Source organism: Lepidochelys kempii, chromosome 14, assembly GCF_965140265.1.
Source record: "Lepidochelys kempii isolate rLepKem1 chromosome 14, rLepKem1.hap2, whole genome shotgun sequence".
NCBI lineage: Eukaryota > Metazoa > Chordata > Testudines > Cheloniidae > Lepidochelys > Lepidochelys kempii.
Genome location: NC_133269.1, coordinates 13185352 through 13203386, shown reverse-complemented (window position 1 = coordinate 13203386; position 18035 = coordinate 13185352). Strand labels below are relative to the sequence as shown.

Here is an 18035-nt window from a genome sequence, read left to right as displayed (position 1 = left end):
TTTTGTTTTGTTTTTTCCCCTCTCCTGCTGGTAATAGCTGACCTTACCTGATCGCTCTTGTTACAGTGTATGGTAACACTCATTGTTTCATGTTCTCTGCGTATATAAAATCTCCCCACTGTATTTTCTACTGCATGCATCCGATGAAGTGAGCTGTAGCTCATGAAAACTTATGCTCAAATAAATTTGTTAGTCTCTAAGGTGCCACAAGTACTCCTTTTCTTTTTAAGGTAAAGGGTGTGTCCTAAGACCTATCCCTCTCAGGGAGTACTATGCCTTAGTCCTGGCTAGAGAGAGATGCCTCCCTCTGCTTGGGATTCTCAGCTACAAACCCTCTCTATGCTGTTTTTGCAAGAAGGTCAGGAGGACCTCCCTCATACTTCTAGCCCAACATTTAGGACACTTACCTGGGATGTGGGAGATCCTTCCTTCAAGTCCTCCCTTGGCCTGAGTGGGAGAAGGTATTTGAACAGGGGATCTGCCACTTCTCAGGTGAATGCCTAACCACTGAGCTCTGGTATTCCAATGTGGTGATTTCTTAGTCTGTACTGTGAAACTGTTCCACTGTGGATAAACAGGAAATTCATGGAAGCAGGAGGACTGGACCCTGGGTTTCCCACCTCCCAGGTGAATTTTGTAGCCACCAGACTACAGAATCATTTTCATGCTTGTGTACGCTTTTTCTGTCTCTTTCTGGCCCAGTAATTTGGCGCCTACAGATTTTGGTGGCAGCTGAGTGAGGGTTTTATGAATTCCAGTGGAGTCTGATTCTGGAATTTATGTACTAGAGTGGCAGTTAGGTGCCTAAGTCTTTTTGTGAACCTAGCACCAAAAGCATGCTGACTAACTCTTCAGGAGTTTGTGTGGCTTCCCAGAGCGTGCACTCAGCCTTGCCTTCCTTTATTTTTAGGTCCATGTGAAAAAATTCATGATGAAAATCTGCGTAAACAGTGAGTATTTAAATTGTTTTAGCATAAGTTAATGCAGCAATTATAAATTTGTTCAAATTGGCGTTCATAAAACCAGACAAGAAGAAGATAATTTAAGAGTAGCTTCATATATAAGCTGTAAATCATTTACCTTGTACTTTTCATTGTCCGTTTCTTTATGAAAAGTAATTTAAAAAAATCACAAAGTAATTCAAAAATTAATCATAGAAATGCAGGGCTTGAAGGGACTTTGAGGTCATCTAGTCCATTCCCCTTCTCTGAGGCAGCCCCAGTATAATTTGCAAAGTGGAAATTTGTGCTGGAGCTGTTAAAGCGTAGCAGTTTTTACATGTTTGTCACACCTCTATATTACAGAATGGCACATGATCATTCAGTAAAAAACTTTGTGTATTTTTATCAGATATGAGAAGAGCTCTCGTTTTATGAAAGTGGGCTATGAAAGAGACTTCCTGCGGTATTTACAGAGCTTACTTGCAGAGGTAGAACGGAGGATTCGAAGAGGGCATGCTCGTTTGGCACTGTCACAGAACCAGCAGTCATCAGGTGTAAGTACAAAAGCCTATATTGAAGCAAAGAATTGTTCTTCACAGTGAACTCCGAATGTGGGATGTTCACTAAACACACACTTTTCCTCTGTTCCTTTTGGTTTCTTCTATGTAGTTAAATAACTAATTAGCACGGTAGTTGTTACTTTACAAGGATGATGGACTTGCCTAATGGAAGGCTCTTCCTGTTAAAAATAGCATTTTTAATTGAACTTGTAACAACAAGGGTGGATTGCAGATTTTAATGGGTGATCCTTCTTTCACTGTATTCCAGAGAGACAGTCATCCTGCATCCTTCTAAATTAATACCAAAAGTGAAGTCTGAGTTCTACTTTGATAAGACCGTTAATTTCCTAATGTTCTTCACAAAATATTATTCTCAACCAAGGGAAGCCAAATTCAGTACTCTGGGTGTCAGAGGAGATTTGCATTCCTATTCGGACAGGGCGTTTCGAAAATCAGTTAGGCCTGGTCTACACCTAAAACTTAGTTGACCTAACTACATTGTTCATGGCTTTGAAAAATTTCGTGCCCTGTGCAACATTAGGTCGACCCAGCCTCCACCGTAGATGCAGCTAGGTAGAATTTTTCTGTCAACCTAACTGCTGCCTCTTGGGGACAGATTTACTACAACAATGGAGAAACCCCTTTGTTGCTGTAGCAAGCATCTATGCGACTGACGTATCTGAGCACTGTCACTGTCTTGCCTTTGTTCTGTAGACATGTCCTTAGGCTTTTTTATAGCTTTGGGGAATCAGTGTAAAGGGAATGCCATTGCCATTCAACTTATGTCTTAGTGGATTACCCTCTGTTTTACATTGTTTTTGTTTTACATTAGCTAGGCTAACAGTAACTAAGTGGCTTGGGACATTCTCTACTAGGCTCAAGGCAGTGTCAGTAGCATGCCACAAGAAATGTGTAGGGCTGCTAACTGGAGTTCTGGTCACACATTGATTCAGCACTGTTCTCTGAACCTGGCATCTAGATTTGATGCTTATTTTGGGGGAATAGTTTGGTTAGAACTTCTCAGTCCACCTTCCTGGAAGCTGTACTGCAGTGGTTCTCAAACCTTTTTTTACTGGTTACCCCTTTCACATAGCAAGCCTCTGAGTGCGACCCCCCCCGCCCCGGTTATAAATTAAAAACACTTTTTTATATAGTTAACACTGTTATAAATGCTGGATGCAAAGCGGGGCTTAGGGTGGAGGCTGACAGCTCACACACACTCCCATAATAACCTCATGACGCCCTAGGGGATCCTGAACCCCTGCTGTACTGTTCATGAGATTCCCCTAAATAAAAATATGCAGAGTAAGAAGCATTTGAAAGACATTCTCTGCAGAGGGTGGTATATGGCTGTCAGCCAGGGGCTTAGCTCATGCTCCACCCTGCTGTTGCTGTTCTCAGGGGTCAAATGTTAAGAGTAAAGGGTATTCTGCCATTCTCGTGCTATCAAATTAAAACTCAGGAGTTACAATGGTGTGTGATGCCTTCAGAGAAACAGGATTAAAGGTGAATAAATTTCCTTTTCCTCCCACAAAGTGATAGTACAACATGTTGCAGCACTTGGACTACTTTGTACTTGGATCTACTTATTTATCTGATATCAAGTATGTAATTCTAGAGAAAAATATTAATAGGTGTGTAGTTTCTTAAAAACACCCATTCTTAATCCTTTGATTAGTGACTGAATTTTTTTTTTTTTTTTTTAATATTTAGCAGGCAGCTGGACCTACTGGTAAAAACGAAGAGAAGATTCAGGTCTTAACTGACAAAATCGATGTACTTCTACAACAGGTAAAAGTCACCTTCTAACACAACTATTAATCAAATGCTCAGATTAAAAGACCCTGACAGGGTTTTTATTCTCCTTTAGATTGAAGAATTGGGTTCTGAAGGAAAGGTGGAAGAGGCGCAAGGAATGATGAAACTTGTTGAACAGTTAAAAGAAGAGAGAGAGTTGCTGAGATCTACAACTTCAGTAAGTAAAAGCTGTGTGGGCTCTGTTAGGGTTATTTCAAGGCTCAGTGCAAAAGCAGAACCTGACCAAATAGGCTTGCCACTTATGTAATCAGAGGTTTTAAAAGTTACAACAATCCAGTTACTGCTTTCTTGTAAAATTTCTGTTTCTCACATTCAAATTTAACAGGCTTAAATACTACTCCTTATGAGAGGCCAGCCTGTATTTCACACAATACATTCATTAATTTAAAACTCCAGTTAGTCTTACTCAATATCATGTACTTTGTGAGATAAATAAATCTTGGATTTAAATTGTAAACTCATTTAGATTAGTGTTCTTTGCCAAAACTAAGTTGGAATTGGGAATTTATGAATATGTGTTGGTAATTTACAGAAGATGAAATATCAAAGATGCTTATATAGCTAAAAAATTAGAAAGTCAGGAAACTTATTCGAAGTCAATGTAAAATCCTGAAACGAAAACTAAATTGGAAAATGTAAAAAGGCAAGACCTCAGAAAATGAAGTGTTAATTTTTTTTGCCAAGTTTCTAAAAGTCTCTAAAAAAGTTTCTTAACTTTTAAACCTCTCCATCTAAGCATTGCTTGAGCCAAAACATCTTAAATTTGAGAATATTTTCAAGCCCTCTTCAGAAAAATGAAAACACTTGCATCCATCTTCAACTTGATCATGTATTGTTGATAGGCTAGTGAGCTAGTCACCTTCTTCTGTACCCCCACATGGGGTGGTGCATCACACATTTTAAGCAACACTAGTTGAGATCTTCATAATATGATGCTTCCTTTGTTTCCTGCATGCATCAAGGAGCGGTGAAATAATTTACAATACAAACATTTTAAACTATCATTGGCCATTTGAGTTGGCACCCACTGAAATGAATGAAGCAATTCACCTCTCATAGCTATCGTGCTGGCACTGTGAAAAATCAGTCAGACATCACTGAATCAGTTAACCTTCAAAACATGGCCAGAGTGTTTCTTCTCAACCATAAAAGTTTAGAGACTTTGTTTTTTTAATATATAAGGCGACCCCCCCCCCCAAGATGGATAAGTAAAAATGGTAAAAGCTGTATGACCCTTTCATAAGCTGACCCTGTATTTCAGGAGTTGGCAAACTTTGGCTCCTGGCCTGTCGGGGTAACCTGCTGGCGGGTCGGGATGTTTTGTTTACCTGGAGTATTTGTAGGCACGGAGCCCCGCAGCTCCCATTGGCTGGGAATGGCAAACCACGGCCACAGGGAACTGCGGGGCTCCATGCCTGCAGATGTTCTAGGTAAACAAAACGACAATGTATTAGATATTCAATTCAATGATTTCATAGAGTTTAAAATCATCAAATTTTGGTGTAGACCCATTTATAAGTCGACCCCCGCTCTTTGATGCGTCATGTTTTTACCAAAAATATTCGGCTTATGAACAAGTATACACGGTAATTAAAGTTTGACATCTATCCATTGTCACCTCTGACCCTCCCTTACCCCACTAGTCCTTTTGCACCCCTCCAATGGGACACAAAGCATATTAAAGATTTTGAGAAAGTCAGAAATCCTGCTTGAAATGGAAATGTGGCTACAACCTTTATTGTGGTGAAGACACTTAACTCTCCATAACTGAGAACTTTCTTGCTAGCAACGATTAGTAAACCAGAGTCTGTTCAAGGATCTGTAGGTTCTTGGCTGTCAGCAGCTTCTCTTCTTTAAATCTCCCCCATGACAGGGAGTTTATCTCAATAGATAATTTCAGAGAAAAGCAACAGATTATCTTCTGAGCTACTAAACTACTTGATTCCTGGAAGCTCACATGTTTAAAGCTGGACCTGATTAGAAGCAGTTCTAGCACCAGAAAGAAATTAGAGGAGATATTCCCTCCAGCTTGTATTTGAAAACAACAAAAGCAGTTAATTTTTCTTAAGTCTTCCTTGTGTGATGTTGCATTTACACTAGTTCCTAAATCACTTTCTTTAATTCTAATGGTCTTGTATGCAGAAGTCAGAGAGGTTGCCATCCTATAAAACCATAGCGTAGTTCAAGAAAGCTATAATTCAGGAGTTTATGGAAGTCTTTTCAAAACCTAGTATGATTCTAAATACTCATCTGCATTGAGTTAGCATGGTAAGTCTTGCAGTCTGTGAGAATTTGTTTTCTTTTGAGTTATTTTTCATACTAGGCATAATGTGTAGGCTACTTCATAATAGCGCCAAGTTAAAGCAAGTAATTATAAGCTCTTTTTTAAAGTTGAAATTCGTAATTTCACAACACTGAAGAACAGTTGATAAAGTAAGAAGTAGTAAGTGCCTTAACTGGCTCCAGGTTAAAACTTTTCTGTTGTTCTCTGCTCTAACCACTACCTTCTCTTCCAGACAATTGAGAGCTTTGCAGCTCAAGAAAAGCAAATGGAAGTTTGTGAAGTCTGTGGAGCCTTTTTAATAGTAGGAGATGCACAGTCCAGGGTGGATGACCACTTGATGGGAAAACAGCACATGGGTTATGCCAAAATTAAAGCTACTGTAGAAGAATTAAAAGTGAGTATAACTTCTGTAATTAAAGGTAAACTGAAATTCTTTCTATATAAACTATTTAAGAATCAAATCATTAGCAGAATGCTTACATACATAAACTCAGGTTCTCAAAATCCATTTTTTGGCAGCCAAGCATTGCCAGCTTTGAATTATTTAAAGGTGAAAGGTAATTTTAGCAGTGGCACTTAGGCTCCAAAGTGCCTAGGTCCCTTTTGAAAATGGGACTCAGACTCCTACATCACTTATGTGCTTTTGAAAATTTTACCTAAAGTACAAAACAAAAAATGAAATTCAAATTGTCTGGATTTTTGTGCTGAATTCCCCCGCTAACCAGGCTGCTGAAGGTATTTAACACAACATGGTTTCAATTAACTTTTTTATGATTTTTTTTTTGTGTGTGTATGAAATGCTCTTGGTATATTTCCTGGTTCACACTGCTATATCCCAGTGTGCAGTATCCAGAATATTACAAATATATTGGTTAAAGTAGTCGCTGGAATAAGTTAATTAAAATATTTTGTGTTCATTCTTTTATGACAGCCCGCAGACAGTTGCCTATGGTTCTTCCCTATAGACAGAACAGAAGGGTGTGACCAGCAAGCTCTTTTTAAATACATGAGATATCACTGCAAAAATATCTTACGTCTACTCAGGGACGCACTATAATGAAACATTTGGAGTGATATAAAATAACTACAAGAATGGAGTTTTCATACCTAACAATTTTCTATGTACAATATCCAGTTTACAAGGATACCTGTTTGTGTGTTTTTACTTTAATGGAAATATGTTAATCACATACGAACATAGAACTCCTGATATTAGCAGGGTGTTATCAGACACTGGAAATCAATATTATGCCAAGCAATTGGGGATGCACCATGGAATGGTAGCCTTGAGTTGGTGTTAGGCTCCTGAGAACTGAAGGTTTCAGAGTAGCAGCCGTATTAGTCTGTATTCGCAGAAAGAAAAGGAGTACTTGTGGCACCTTAGAGACTAACCAATTTATTTGAGCATAAGCTTTCGTGAGCTACAGCTCATTTCATTGGATGGATCTCTAAGGTGTCACAAGTACTCTTTTTCGTTTTAAGAACTGAAGCTAAACTCTACTGCAACGGAACTCTGAATTTATGAACTCCCAACAGAGTTTAGCATCATCCTGGAGAAACTTAAAAGTACCACTCAGCTGGAGCCTGAAATATGGGATGTATCCAACTTTAGTTAGTTGAGAGTTTATTTTTGTTTGGAATTCAGAAAATTTTCTTTCTTTCTGCAAGGCCTACTTTGTGGGGTCCCCAAGTCTTTTTTTTTAATGTTAAATATTAGGTACTGCCCAAGTGAATGAACTACCCTGATGAATAAAGGACTTGTCCAGCTGACTTAAGTGCTATTAGGCAGGTTGTGCTTTGGTTTGACAATCACGTGTAACCCATTGAAATCTAATATGCCTCCTCGTCCTTTTATAGCGGTTTAGTGATGCTGAATAATTTCCTCTGAATAAATTTTATCTTCATTAAATCCTTGCTGTCAACACTTACTTTTTGTAAGGAAAAGTTAAGAAAAAGAACCGAAGAACCTGAACGTGATGACAAGTTAAAAAAAGAGAAACAAGAGCGAGAAGAGAGAGAAAAAGAAAGGGAGCGTGAAAGAGAAGAGAGGGAAAGGAAGAGACGACGTGAGGAAGAAGAAAAGGAAAAAGAGAGGGCACGTGACAGAGAAAGACGTAAGAGGAGTCGTTCCCGTAGCAGACATTCAAGCAGAACATCTGACAGAAGATGCAGCCGGTCACGGGACCACAAAAGATCAAGAAGCAGAGAGAGGAGGCGAAGCAGGTACCTTAATTAGGGACTTCAGTGAATTTATAATTGCATTCCATGCATATGAGAACCTCTAAACTATATGATTTCAGGCTTCCACCTGTAAAGGAATGGTTGCTGTCAAGAATTTTGTTGGCCGATCAAGGCAAGGACCTATGCTAACTTGATTGCATTTCTCTGTTTTGCTGTATGTAACAACTTTTGAATACCACATCCAGTTGATCCAAAAAATTCAGGGAATGTTCTAGACATCTCCTGTACTGACAGAAAAGAAATAAGAATTGTATGAAGAATGGGGGCACACAGAAGCCCTAGTATGGGGAAAGAATGTGGGATAAAGGTATGAGCAGAGAGGAATTGGTGGGGGGGAGAGGTGTACTGAGCCCCTGGCGTGGGGTTGTGTTGCATGACTGTTTGAAATAGAGGGATATGAGAGAGTAGCACAAAGGGAGCTTGAGAGAGAATGAAGAAACACAAAGAGCCCCTTGTGTGTAATGTACTCAGCCTACTGATGCAACAAAAGCCTTATGTACACTTACGGTGGTGTGAAGATTACAGGCGCTACACACCAAAGTGAAAGGCAGGCTGCGTCCACACTTGTCACTGATTTGTAGCTGTGTGGCAGTGGAAGGGTGCTGGAGCTTTTCTCCACTGCCTCTCTCCTGCCAGAGCCTTTTGCTGCGGCAGAGAGAGCCTCTGGCAGTGAGACACTACACTGCTAAAAATAGCAGTGTAGATGTAGGAAGCACTACTTGGGCATGCAAAAAGCCACCATGTATGATATATATCCTCAGGTTCAGATGTGTAGGGTGCTCTACTTGACTCAACCATGCCTCACTATCTACACTACTGTTTATACCCATGCTAGCTGGGCATGCAGCAGGTGTAATCTACATACCACTTAAGTGTAGACATTCCTAAAGTTTTGCAACCCTTTAGTGGTATATAACTGCAAAACGTTTAGCCTTATTTATGAAAACACTTAAGTTTCTCTGTATTCGTAGTTTTGGAACATAAGGAAGTACCATTATCTCCCTTTTACAGATGGGAAACTGATGTACACAGAAGATACATGACTTGCTTGCAGTCATACAGGAAGTTTGTAGTAGAGCATAGCATAGAACCTAAGTCCCCCCTCTCCATTTCCCACCCCACCCCCGCAGTCCTGGGCTACACCATAACTACTGAACCATGCTTCCTCTCTGATTTACATCTCAGGTGATCAGAAACTGCTAACCCTATAATGGAATAGGCTGATATCAATCTCATTCAACCCCAGAAAATACTTTATTATAATTCATATCCAACACAAAATACAGATTTTAAAAATAAAAATCTAATTTTGTACCATTAAAAATTAAACAATAAGTGAGCCAAAACAGGAGGTGCATTCAAACCATTGAACAGAATATGACTTAGTTGTTCTAAAAATGTGAAATCAGTTAGAGCAGACCTGCACAACATATGGGCTGCATTTGGCCTGCGTGGGCTCACTGGCCCGCAGGGGGTGAGTAGGCGAGCCGGGCGGGAGGGGGGATGACGAGGCGGCAGGGGGCAGGTGAGCTGGCAGCGGGGCAGGGGTTGTTTCCACGGAGCGAGCGGCGCTGGGGAAGGGGGGGGTTGTTTCCACGGGGAGGGGGGGATTTCAGCCCTCAGCTGTTTTCTTTGGAGTAATATGGCCCTCGCCGCTCTACAAATTGTGCAGGCCTGAGTTAGAGGAAGCTCTAGGAATCATCACTCTGGATCAAACTGCTTGTCTATCAGGTCCCATATAACCTCTCCAGAGGTGGACAATTCTTGCTGTTTCAAAGGATGAATCAAAAGAGAAACTGCTATGTATTAAAACTCACCTCCATATTGGAAGTGGATGAAAACACCATGATTTTATATATGTTGATGTTGTAAGCATGATAATTGACATACATTTCCATCATAAAGTTTAAGTATTAATATTTTTAAAGCTCTGATTTAAAAATCAGTTTTAAAGCTTTTCCTGAGAATTATTTCTTATAGCTGTGGATGTTTGAATAAGGGAAGAAGGCAGAGAAGGGTGGACAGAGAGCTTGTGAAGTACTGACAAATGTTCCTGGAAGGAAAGAGTTTGTAAGAAAGACTTGGTATTCCTCATAAATATTCAACCTTTTCTTACAAACCGGCATTAGAGCAAAATGGTAACCTAGTGACAAACTAATGAAGATTTTTTATTTTGAGTTGTAAACAACAGCTGATATTTTCTCTCTTTCAACTACTTCTAAATGTAAGGAGTCGAGATCGACGAAGAAGCAGAAGCCATGATCGGTCAGAAAGAAAACATAGGTCTCGCAGTCGGGACAGGAGACGATCAAAAAGTCGAGATCGGAAGTCTTACAAGCACAGAAGCAAAAGCAGAGATCGAGAACAAGACAGGAAATCTAAAGAAAAAGGTTAGTTTGTGTGAGATCTTAAGACGTGCAGAACTGATGTTACCCCCTAGACCTATACTTTCAGTCAAGGACTGAAAGATCTCTTAGGATCCCTTTAGAGATTCGTAAGCAGCCTGTATGTGTCGCTACTACATGATTTTGAGGCACTCTTCCCTTTCCCTTTATACCTTCCTGCCTCCTTGCAAAATGTGTTTTGCTTACTTACCTAGTGTTGTAATCCTCAAAGAAAAGGACACTACTGTGCAGTTCCCAAGGATTTTAGCCCGTTGACACCTGCTGGCTGTTTGGCTTTGGAAAACCCCACACATCACTCTAACTCTCTAAATATATTTGATTGCATCTTCTACTGCTGCCTTTAGAAGTGAGTTCTCCTTATTACCCTTGGACACTTCTGTAAATCTTAACTAGCTTCTCTCGTTGGTATGTATTTTGTTTTGGGTTTTTTAGCTGGACAGTCTTATGACATCTTCATTTTTTGTATACTTCAATCATATCCTCTTAATTTTCTTTGTCTAATAAACATAACCTTAGTTTTCCCTAACTTCTGAGAGCTTTCGGCATCCTGGCCTGCATCCGTACCATCTTAGGTTGTGATTCCATCAGGTTTCATAAATGAAGCAAGATCTGGTATATGGAGGATCTTGAAGAAACACCAAATTGTTCCTCAGAATTGTTTTATGGCAATACATGCTATGTCGAGTGATAAAATTAATATTTAGAAGGTGGCTCTCTTCCCTGTGGATCGGTACTGATTCAGTGCTCAAACACAGTCTGCTGTTAGGTTGTGCTATGCTACCGGAGGTTCCATCATTCATAAAAGATGTAAAACGGGTCGTGACCACTTGTGAATATGAAAGATCCATAGTACTTTTCATAATACAAAGCTGTTAATTCCATATCCTCGCTAAATTCCCGTTTTTAATTTTCTCTGCAACTTCATTTGGATACACTTCCTGATCTAAACCGTTTTGGGCTGCTGTGTGCTTTCAAACGGCTGGCACGTTTCACAGTAGAAACGGCTTCATTTCAGTGGTGGGTAAAATTATTCCTATATATCTATAAAGTACTTGGAGATCCTCTGGGATGAAAGGTGCTATATAAATGTGGATTATACGTTAGCCTATTTGCCCTGCTCTAATTTTTCCATTTCTTCAGTAGACTCTGTGGATTGGTTCTCAAAATATGGATAACACTTCAGATGTTTTTTTGCCTGACTCTTTTTTCTAGGCCAGTATAACTTTTCTGATGTATACTGTGATGCATTTCATTATTTGGTTTCCTCTCCAGTCTGTTCTGCGTAGTTGTGAGCACTCTGCAAGCTTTTATGCTTTGCTGCTTGCTTGTTCACTGTTGTACGTGGTTAGATCTCATGCTAGGCCTGTAATGTATACCCGCTTGTAGCTTTCTTACCACCTAATATGTCTGTTTGTTATTTCATTGATCTAGATTATAAAGCAGACTTTTGGTATTCAGTTGGAGGAGCCCTCTTTAATCCTTCACTAATACTGTGTGTGTATGTATGCATACTTATAACTTGATGCAGTAGTTCTCAAATTGTTTCCATTATTGAGCTCTCAATTAGGTTTATAGCTTCACAATTCTTCTTGATAGTTTTATAAATAGGGGTGTAGTGATTTCATTTAGTTAAATTTTGCTTCTGGTCATCGTTTTGTTTGCTACTTACTACCTCCTTCCCTCAGGACTGAGAACATACATGAGAACATAAGGACGGCTATATTGGGTCAGACCAAAGGTCCATCTAGCCCAGTATCCTGTCTTCCAACAGTGGCCAATGCCAGGTGCCCTAGAGGGAATGAACGGAACAGGTAATCATCAAGTGATCCATTCCCTGTTGTCTATTTCCAGTTTCTGGCAAACAGATGCTAGAGACACCATCCCTGCCCATCCTGGCTAATAGCCATTGATGGACCCATCCTCCATGAATTTATCTAGTTCTTTTTTGAACCCCGGGATAGTCTTGGCCTTCACAACATCCTCTGGCAAAGAATTCCACAGGTTGACTGTGCGTTGTGTGAAGAAATACTTCCTTTTGTTTGTTTTAAATCTGTTGCCTATTAATTTAATTTGGGGACCCCTAGTTCTTGTGTTATGAGAAGGAGTAAATAACACTGCCTTATTTACTTTCTCCGCACCAGTCATGATTTTAATAGACCTCTATCATATCCCCCCTTAGTAGTCTCTTTTCCAAGCTGAATAGTCCCAGTCTTATTAATTTCTTCTCATATGGAAGCAGCTTCCAATTCCAATATATCTTTTTTGAGATGGGGCAACCACTTCTGCACACAGTATTCAAGATGTGGGCCTACCATGGATTTATATAAAGGCAATATGATATTTTCTGTCATCTTATCTATCCCTTTCTTAATGATTCCCAACAATCTATTCTGTTTTTGACTGCCACTGCACATTGAGTGGATGTTTTCAGAGAACTATCCACAGTGACTCCAAGATCTCTTTCTTGAGTGTTAACAGCTAATTTAGACCCCATAATTTTATCTGTATAGTTGGGATTATGTTTTCCCAATGTGCATTACTCTGTATTTATCAACATTGAATTTCATCTGCCATTTTGTTGCCCAGTCACCCAGTTTTGAGAGATCCCTTTGTAGCTCTTCGCAGTCTGCTTGGGACTTAACTATCTTGAGTAGTTTTGTATCATTTGCAGATTTTGCCACCTCACTGTTTACCCCCTTTTCCAGATCATTTATGAATATATTGAATAGGACTGGTCCAGTACAGACCCCTGAGGGACACCACTATTTACCTTTCTCCATTCTGAAAACTTACCCTTTATTCCTACCCTTTGTTTTCCTATTTTTTAACCAGTTACCAATCCATGAGAGGACCTTCCCTCATATCCCATGACAGTTTACTTTGCTTAAGAGCCTTTAGTGAGGAAGCTTGTCAAAGGCTTTCTGAAAATCTGAGTATACTATGTCCACTGGATCCCCCTTGTCTACATGCTTGTTGACCCACTCAAAGAATTCTGGTAGGTTGGTGAGGCATGATTTCCCTTTACAGAAACCATGTTGATATGTTCATCTATCTGACAATTTTGTTCTTTACTATAGTTTCAACTAGCTTGCCCAGTACTGAAGTCAGGCGTACCAGCCTATAATTGCCGGGATCACCTCTGGAGCCCTTTTAAAAATTGGCGTCACATTAGCTATCCTCCAGTCATTTGGTACAGAAGTGGTTTAAATGATAGGTTACAAACTAGTTAGTAGTTCTGCAATTTCACATTTGAGTTCCTTCAGAACTCTTGGGTGAATACCATCTGGTCCTAGTGACTCATTACTGTTTAGTTTATTGATTTGTTCCAATGATACTTAAATCTGGGACTGTTCTTCAGATTTGTCACCTAAAAAGAATAACTCAAGTTTTGGAATCTTACTCATGCTCAGCCATGAAGACAGATGCAAAAAATTCATTTAGTTTCTCCGCAATGGCCGTATCGTCCTTGAGTGCTCCTTTAGCATCTCGATCATCCAGTGGCCCCACTGATGGTTTAGCAGGCTTACTATTTCTGATGTATTTAAAAATTTTTTGCTGTTACTTTTTGAGTCTTTGGCTAGCTGTTCTTCACATTCATTTTTGGCCTCCCTAATTATATTTTTACACTTCACTTGCCAGAGTTTATGCTCCTTTCTATTTTTCTCACTAGGATTTAGCTTCCACTTTTTAAAGGATGCCTTTTTGCCTCTCACTGCTTTTTACTTTGTTGTTTAACCATGGTGGCACTTTTTTGGTTCTCTTACTATGTTTTTTAATTTGGGGTACATGTTTAAGTTGAGCCTCTGTTATGGTGTCTTTAAAAAGTTTCCATGCAGCTTGCAGGGATTTCATTTTTGGCGCTGTACCTTTTAATTTCTGTTTTAACCTCATTTTTGTTTAGTTCTCCTTTCTGAAATGAAATGCTACAGTGTTGGGCTGCTGTGGTGTTTTCCCTGCCACAGGGATGTTAAATTTAATTACATTATGGTCACTGTTACCAAGCGGTCCAGCTATATTCACCTCTTGGACCAGATCCTGTGCGGCACTTAAGGACTAAATCAAGAATTGACTCTCCTCTTGTGGATTTCAGGACTAGCTGCTCCAAGAAGCAGTCCTTTAAGGCGTCAGGAAACTTTATCTCTGCATCCCATCCTGAGGTGACATGTACCCAGTCAATATGGGGATAGTTGAAATCCCCCATTATTATTGAGTTTTTTATTTTAATAGCCTCTCTACTTTCCCTGAGCATTTCACAGTCACTATCACTGTCCTGGTCAGGTGGTCGGTAATATAGCTCTACTGCTATATTCTTATTATTAGAGCATGGAATTAGTATCCATAGAGTCTCTGTGGTTCATTTACTATTTTTACTTCATTTGATTCTATGCTTTCTTTCACATATAGTCCCACTCCCCCACCAGCATGACCTGTTCTGTCCTTCTGATATATTTCGTACCCTGGTATTACTATGTCCCATTGATTATCCTCATTCCACCAAGTTTCTGTGATGCCTATTATATCAATATCCTCATTTAATACGAGGCACTCTAGTTCACCCATCTTATTATTTAGACTTCTAGCATTCATATATAAGCACTTTAAAAACTTGTCACTTTTTAGCTGTCTGCCATTACATAATGTAATTGAATGGGACTTTTTTTCATTTGACTGTTTCTCATCAGATCCTACCTTTATTTTATCATCTTCCATCCTCTCCTCCTTACTAGGACATAGAGAATCTCCATTTATAGATCCTCCCCTAAGGGATGTGTCTGTCCAAACCGCATGCTTCTCCACATCCGTTGGTTTTCCCCCAGCCGTTAGTTTAAAAACTGCTCTATGGCCTTTTTAATTTTAAGTGCCAGCAATCTGGTTCCGTTTTGGTTTAGGTGGAGCCCATCCTTCCTGTATAGGTTCCCCCTTTCCCAAAAGTTTCCCCAGTTCCTAATAAATCTAAACCCCTCCTCCCTATACCATCTCATCCACTCATTGAGACCCTGCAGTTCTGCCTGTCTAACCGGCTCTGCATGTGGAACTAGAAGCATTTCAGAGAATGCTACCATGGAGGTCCTGGACTTCAATTTCTTACCTAGCAGCTTAAATTTGGCCTCCAGGACCTCTCTCCTAGCCTTCCCGAAGTGATTGGTACCTACGTGTACCACGACAACCAGCTCCTCCCCAGCACTACAAAGTCTTTTCAGCTCCTGGTAACCTTAGAGGTGTAATACTAGATTTAGGGAAAGAAATGATCTGTTCAGTAAACCATCATAGTATTAATAAACAGAATAGGACTGTGGAACAAGGCTGTGATGCGTGTTTTTCCAGTAGAGGGATACATGCACTCTAAAATCTAGAATGAATTCTGCATTCACTGCAGAGAGCAGGGAAGTTTATTTTGCTGCGAGGTAAAATGTTTCTATAGTCTACTCCACCCCCAGTTTTGCAAAACTTACATTACATTACATTATGCATAGGGTACTTCAGTATTTAGTTTTAAAGGTCCAAGCAACAGAATTGCAAGAAAAAGAGACACTGTTAATGTGATGCCAACTCTCAGTGCTCATTTCTTGGGCCCAGAAGCAACACTCCATTGTCTGCAGCTGCTCTATGAATGCCACCTTTTGCTATGTCCCTTAGCACTCTGTCCTTGAAGAAATCATCATGTCGTTGTTGTGTTTCTTCCTGCGGGTTTGCAAATACAAGAGGATCATGCATCCTGTATTTGCAACATTCATGAGCACAGTGCAGAGCTATGCAGTCTTGATGATTCTGTCAGAGGTGGTGAACTCTGAAAAGTGCCATGTTGGATTGTGGGACTTCTTTTTTTAAAGGTGTGAAAATTAAGGGATGTGGTTAGCATTATGGGATGGCAAATGTTGTATGCTAGGAACTTGACCCCCTAGCTCCCAGAGATCCCTGCATGACTCATTCCACAACACCTTGTGAAAATTTCCCAAAAGGCATTGTGCTGGATGGTGGCACATGGCACAGTGGAATACCTACCGATGGTGCACCACGCTTTGTATTGACACAAGCACTCCTGGTGAGTACACACAGCACTGATGCAAGCAACTAAGTATGCACACGTAGGAGCGATATACTAACTTCAGCAGCTGTACGCCAACACAGCTTTCATCAACCAAAGGTTTCAGTGTAGACATGGCTTTAGTGTACTTTGTGTGCATGCATAGTGTGTGTTCTGGATGCTAAGACTCCTGCCATTTGAATTCTTGCTCTTTTTTGTGACTTTACAGTAGTTTTCATAGTTACTGTGGGTCAGGATTTTAAAGTGAGCAGCAAAGGTTGCCTGAAAATAATACTTACATAGTGCCTTTCATCTCGAAATCTCAAATTGCTTTACAAACATGAATTAAGGCCCCATGCTACTAATGGTTTTTGAAGCTGGGTAAACCGAGGCACAAGTTGATAGACTTTTACTCAGTGTTCTAAAATAAATCTGTGCCAGAGTTTGGACTAGAACCCAGAAGCCCTGACTTCCAATTCCCTAATGTCTGTACCGTAAAGTTGCTAAGGTTCTGAAAAAAGTTATATTTAAAATTTGAGACAACTGGTTCTTCCTTGGTTAAACAAATCTGAGTTACACCTTTCCTTGTTCCTTTGAAATGCATGACATTACCATAAACATAGGTTGACAGTTAGCTTAATCTAAACTCTTGATATGCAACTACTTGCAAAGGAGTTTTTTTACCTCCAAACTATGACTTGCATTGAAGAAATTAAGCTAATTAATAGTTATAGATGGAGTTGGTCAAAAAACTTAAGTTTCCACAAAATTGTTTCCATTTTTGTGAGCTTCTTCCGTTCTCTGACCAGCCTTTGTCAGGAGGGATTGATATTGAAACATTTGCTCACTACTTTCATTGGTCTGGTTCACAAATTTTTTTTTAAAAAAATTCATCCGTGATAGTGATGTGTCCAATGTTCAAGCTTAGCGACAGAGTTCATTTATTTACTACAAAAAAATTGACTAATGAGCACATTTCATTCAGAGCGTGCTTTCCATGAACATCAGGTAACTTGAGTTTTAATGGTAAGAATTTACATTGGAAAGCAAGCTTCAGTTGCCAGTGCAAATATTCATCCAGAAATAATTGTGCATTCATTCAGTCAAGAAACAACCGATATTAGGTGATCTTACCTGATGAATCATAACTAATCAACATAAATCATACAGGGAGCCTACAAAAATCTACAGAGAACTATTTGTGATCTATCCACAACAATAAATAAAATTTTGTGAGATAATTTTGAATAACTGTGAAGGAACTTACTTTACTATCTGCTTGCAGCTATCACTGGTGCTGAAGGAAGCTAAATTCATTACAGATTGTTACAAATATTTGCTCAGTTCTCATTAGCAAACTCCAGGAGCTATGATGTAATTTTCTTGTTCTTCAGGTCCTCAAAGACGGGGGTTCTTTGTATAGCTTCATCTTTTGTACCACAGGCTAATGTTTATATCTTCCAAAAAAGTTCTTTCCTATCTGCCCAAACCCAAAAAACTGCACACTCTGCACATCCATAGGGCTATTATGATCTATCATATTTACATAGGCTAGAAGATCAGATTATTGGACTGACTACTAGTCCTCTGCAGGGAAACAAGACTTCTGTTCCTCAGTGGATCTATGTGTGCATCGGAGATACCTATAAGGCACAAAGAGAAGACTTTTCAACAAGGTCAGTTAGAGTGCAGTCCACCTGAGTAGCTACAATACTGAGGGCAGACAGATATGCAACACTATCAAAAGACTTCTCCAGTTAG

The 18035-nt window shown here is 39.7% G+C and overlaps 2 protein-coding genes across 9 annotated transcripts in view; one reads left to right on the top strand and one right to left on the bottom strand.

Annotated features, from left to right (window-relative positions):
* Positions 1 to 18035, top strand: part of LUC7L3 (LUC7 like 3 pre-mRNA splicing factor) — a 47502-nt gene that overhangs the window by 20399 nt on the left and 9068 nt on the right. For 4 of the 7 annotated variants that reach the window (XM_073311349.1, XM_073311350.1, XM_073311351.1 and 1 more), the window contains exons 3-9: positions 911 to 950; positions 1351 to 1495; positions 3215 to 3292; positions 3372 to 3476; positions 5836 to 5997; positions 7543 to 7826; positions 10074 to 10234. In XM_073311349.1, coding sequence (XP_073167450.1) covers positions 911 to 950; positions 1351 to 1495; positions 3215 to 3292; positions 3372 to 3476; positions 5836 to 5997; positions 7543 to 7826; positions 10074 to 10234 — 975 coding nt within the window. Of the gene's footprint in view, positions 1 to 910; positions 951 to 1350; positions 1496 to 2661; positions 3008 to 3214; positions 3293 to 3371; positions 3477 to 5835; positions 5998 to 7542; positions 7827 to 10073; positions 10235 to 10443; positions 10545 to 18035 lie in introns of those variants that run through there. The other 3 variants (XM_073311354.1, XM_073311353.1, XM_073311355.1) reach the window with 3 other exon arrangements.
* The window catches only part of LOC140897993 (ankyrin repeat domain-containing protein 40-like), a 27130-nt gene continuing 21427 nt past the window's right edge, over positions 12333 to 18035 (bottom strand). The window contains exon 8 of one of the 2 annotated variants that reach the window (XR_012154900.1): positions 12333 to 17917. The gene's annotated coding sequence lies outside the window, so the exon portion shown is untranslated. The remainder of the gene's footprint in view (positions 17918 to 18035) is intronic. The other variant, XR_012154901.1, reaches the window with a different exon arrangement.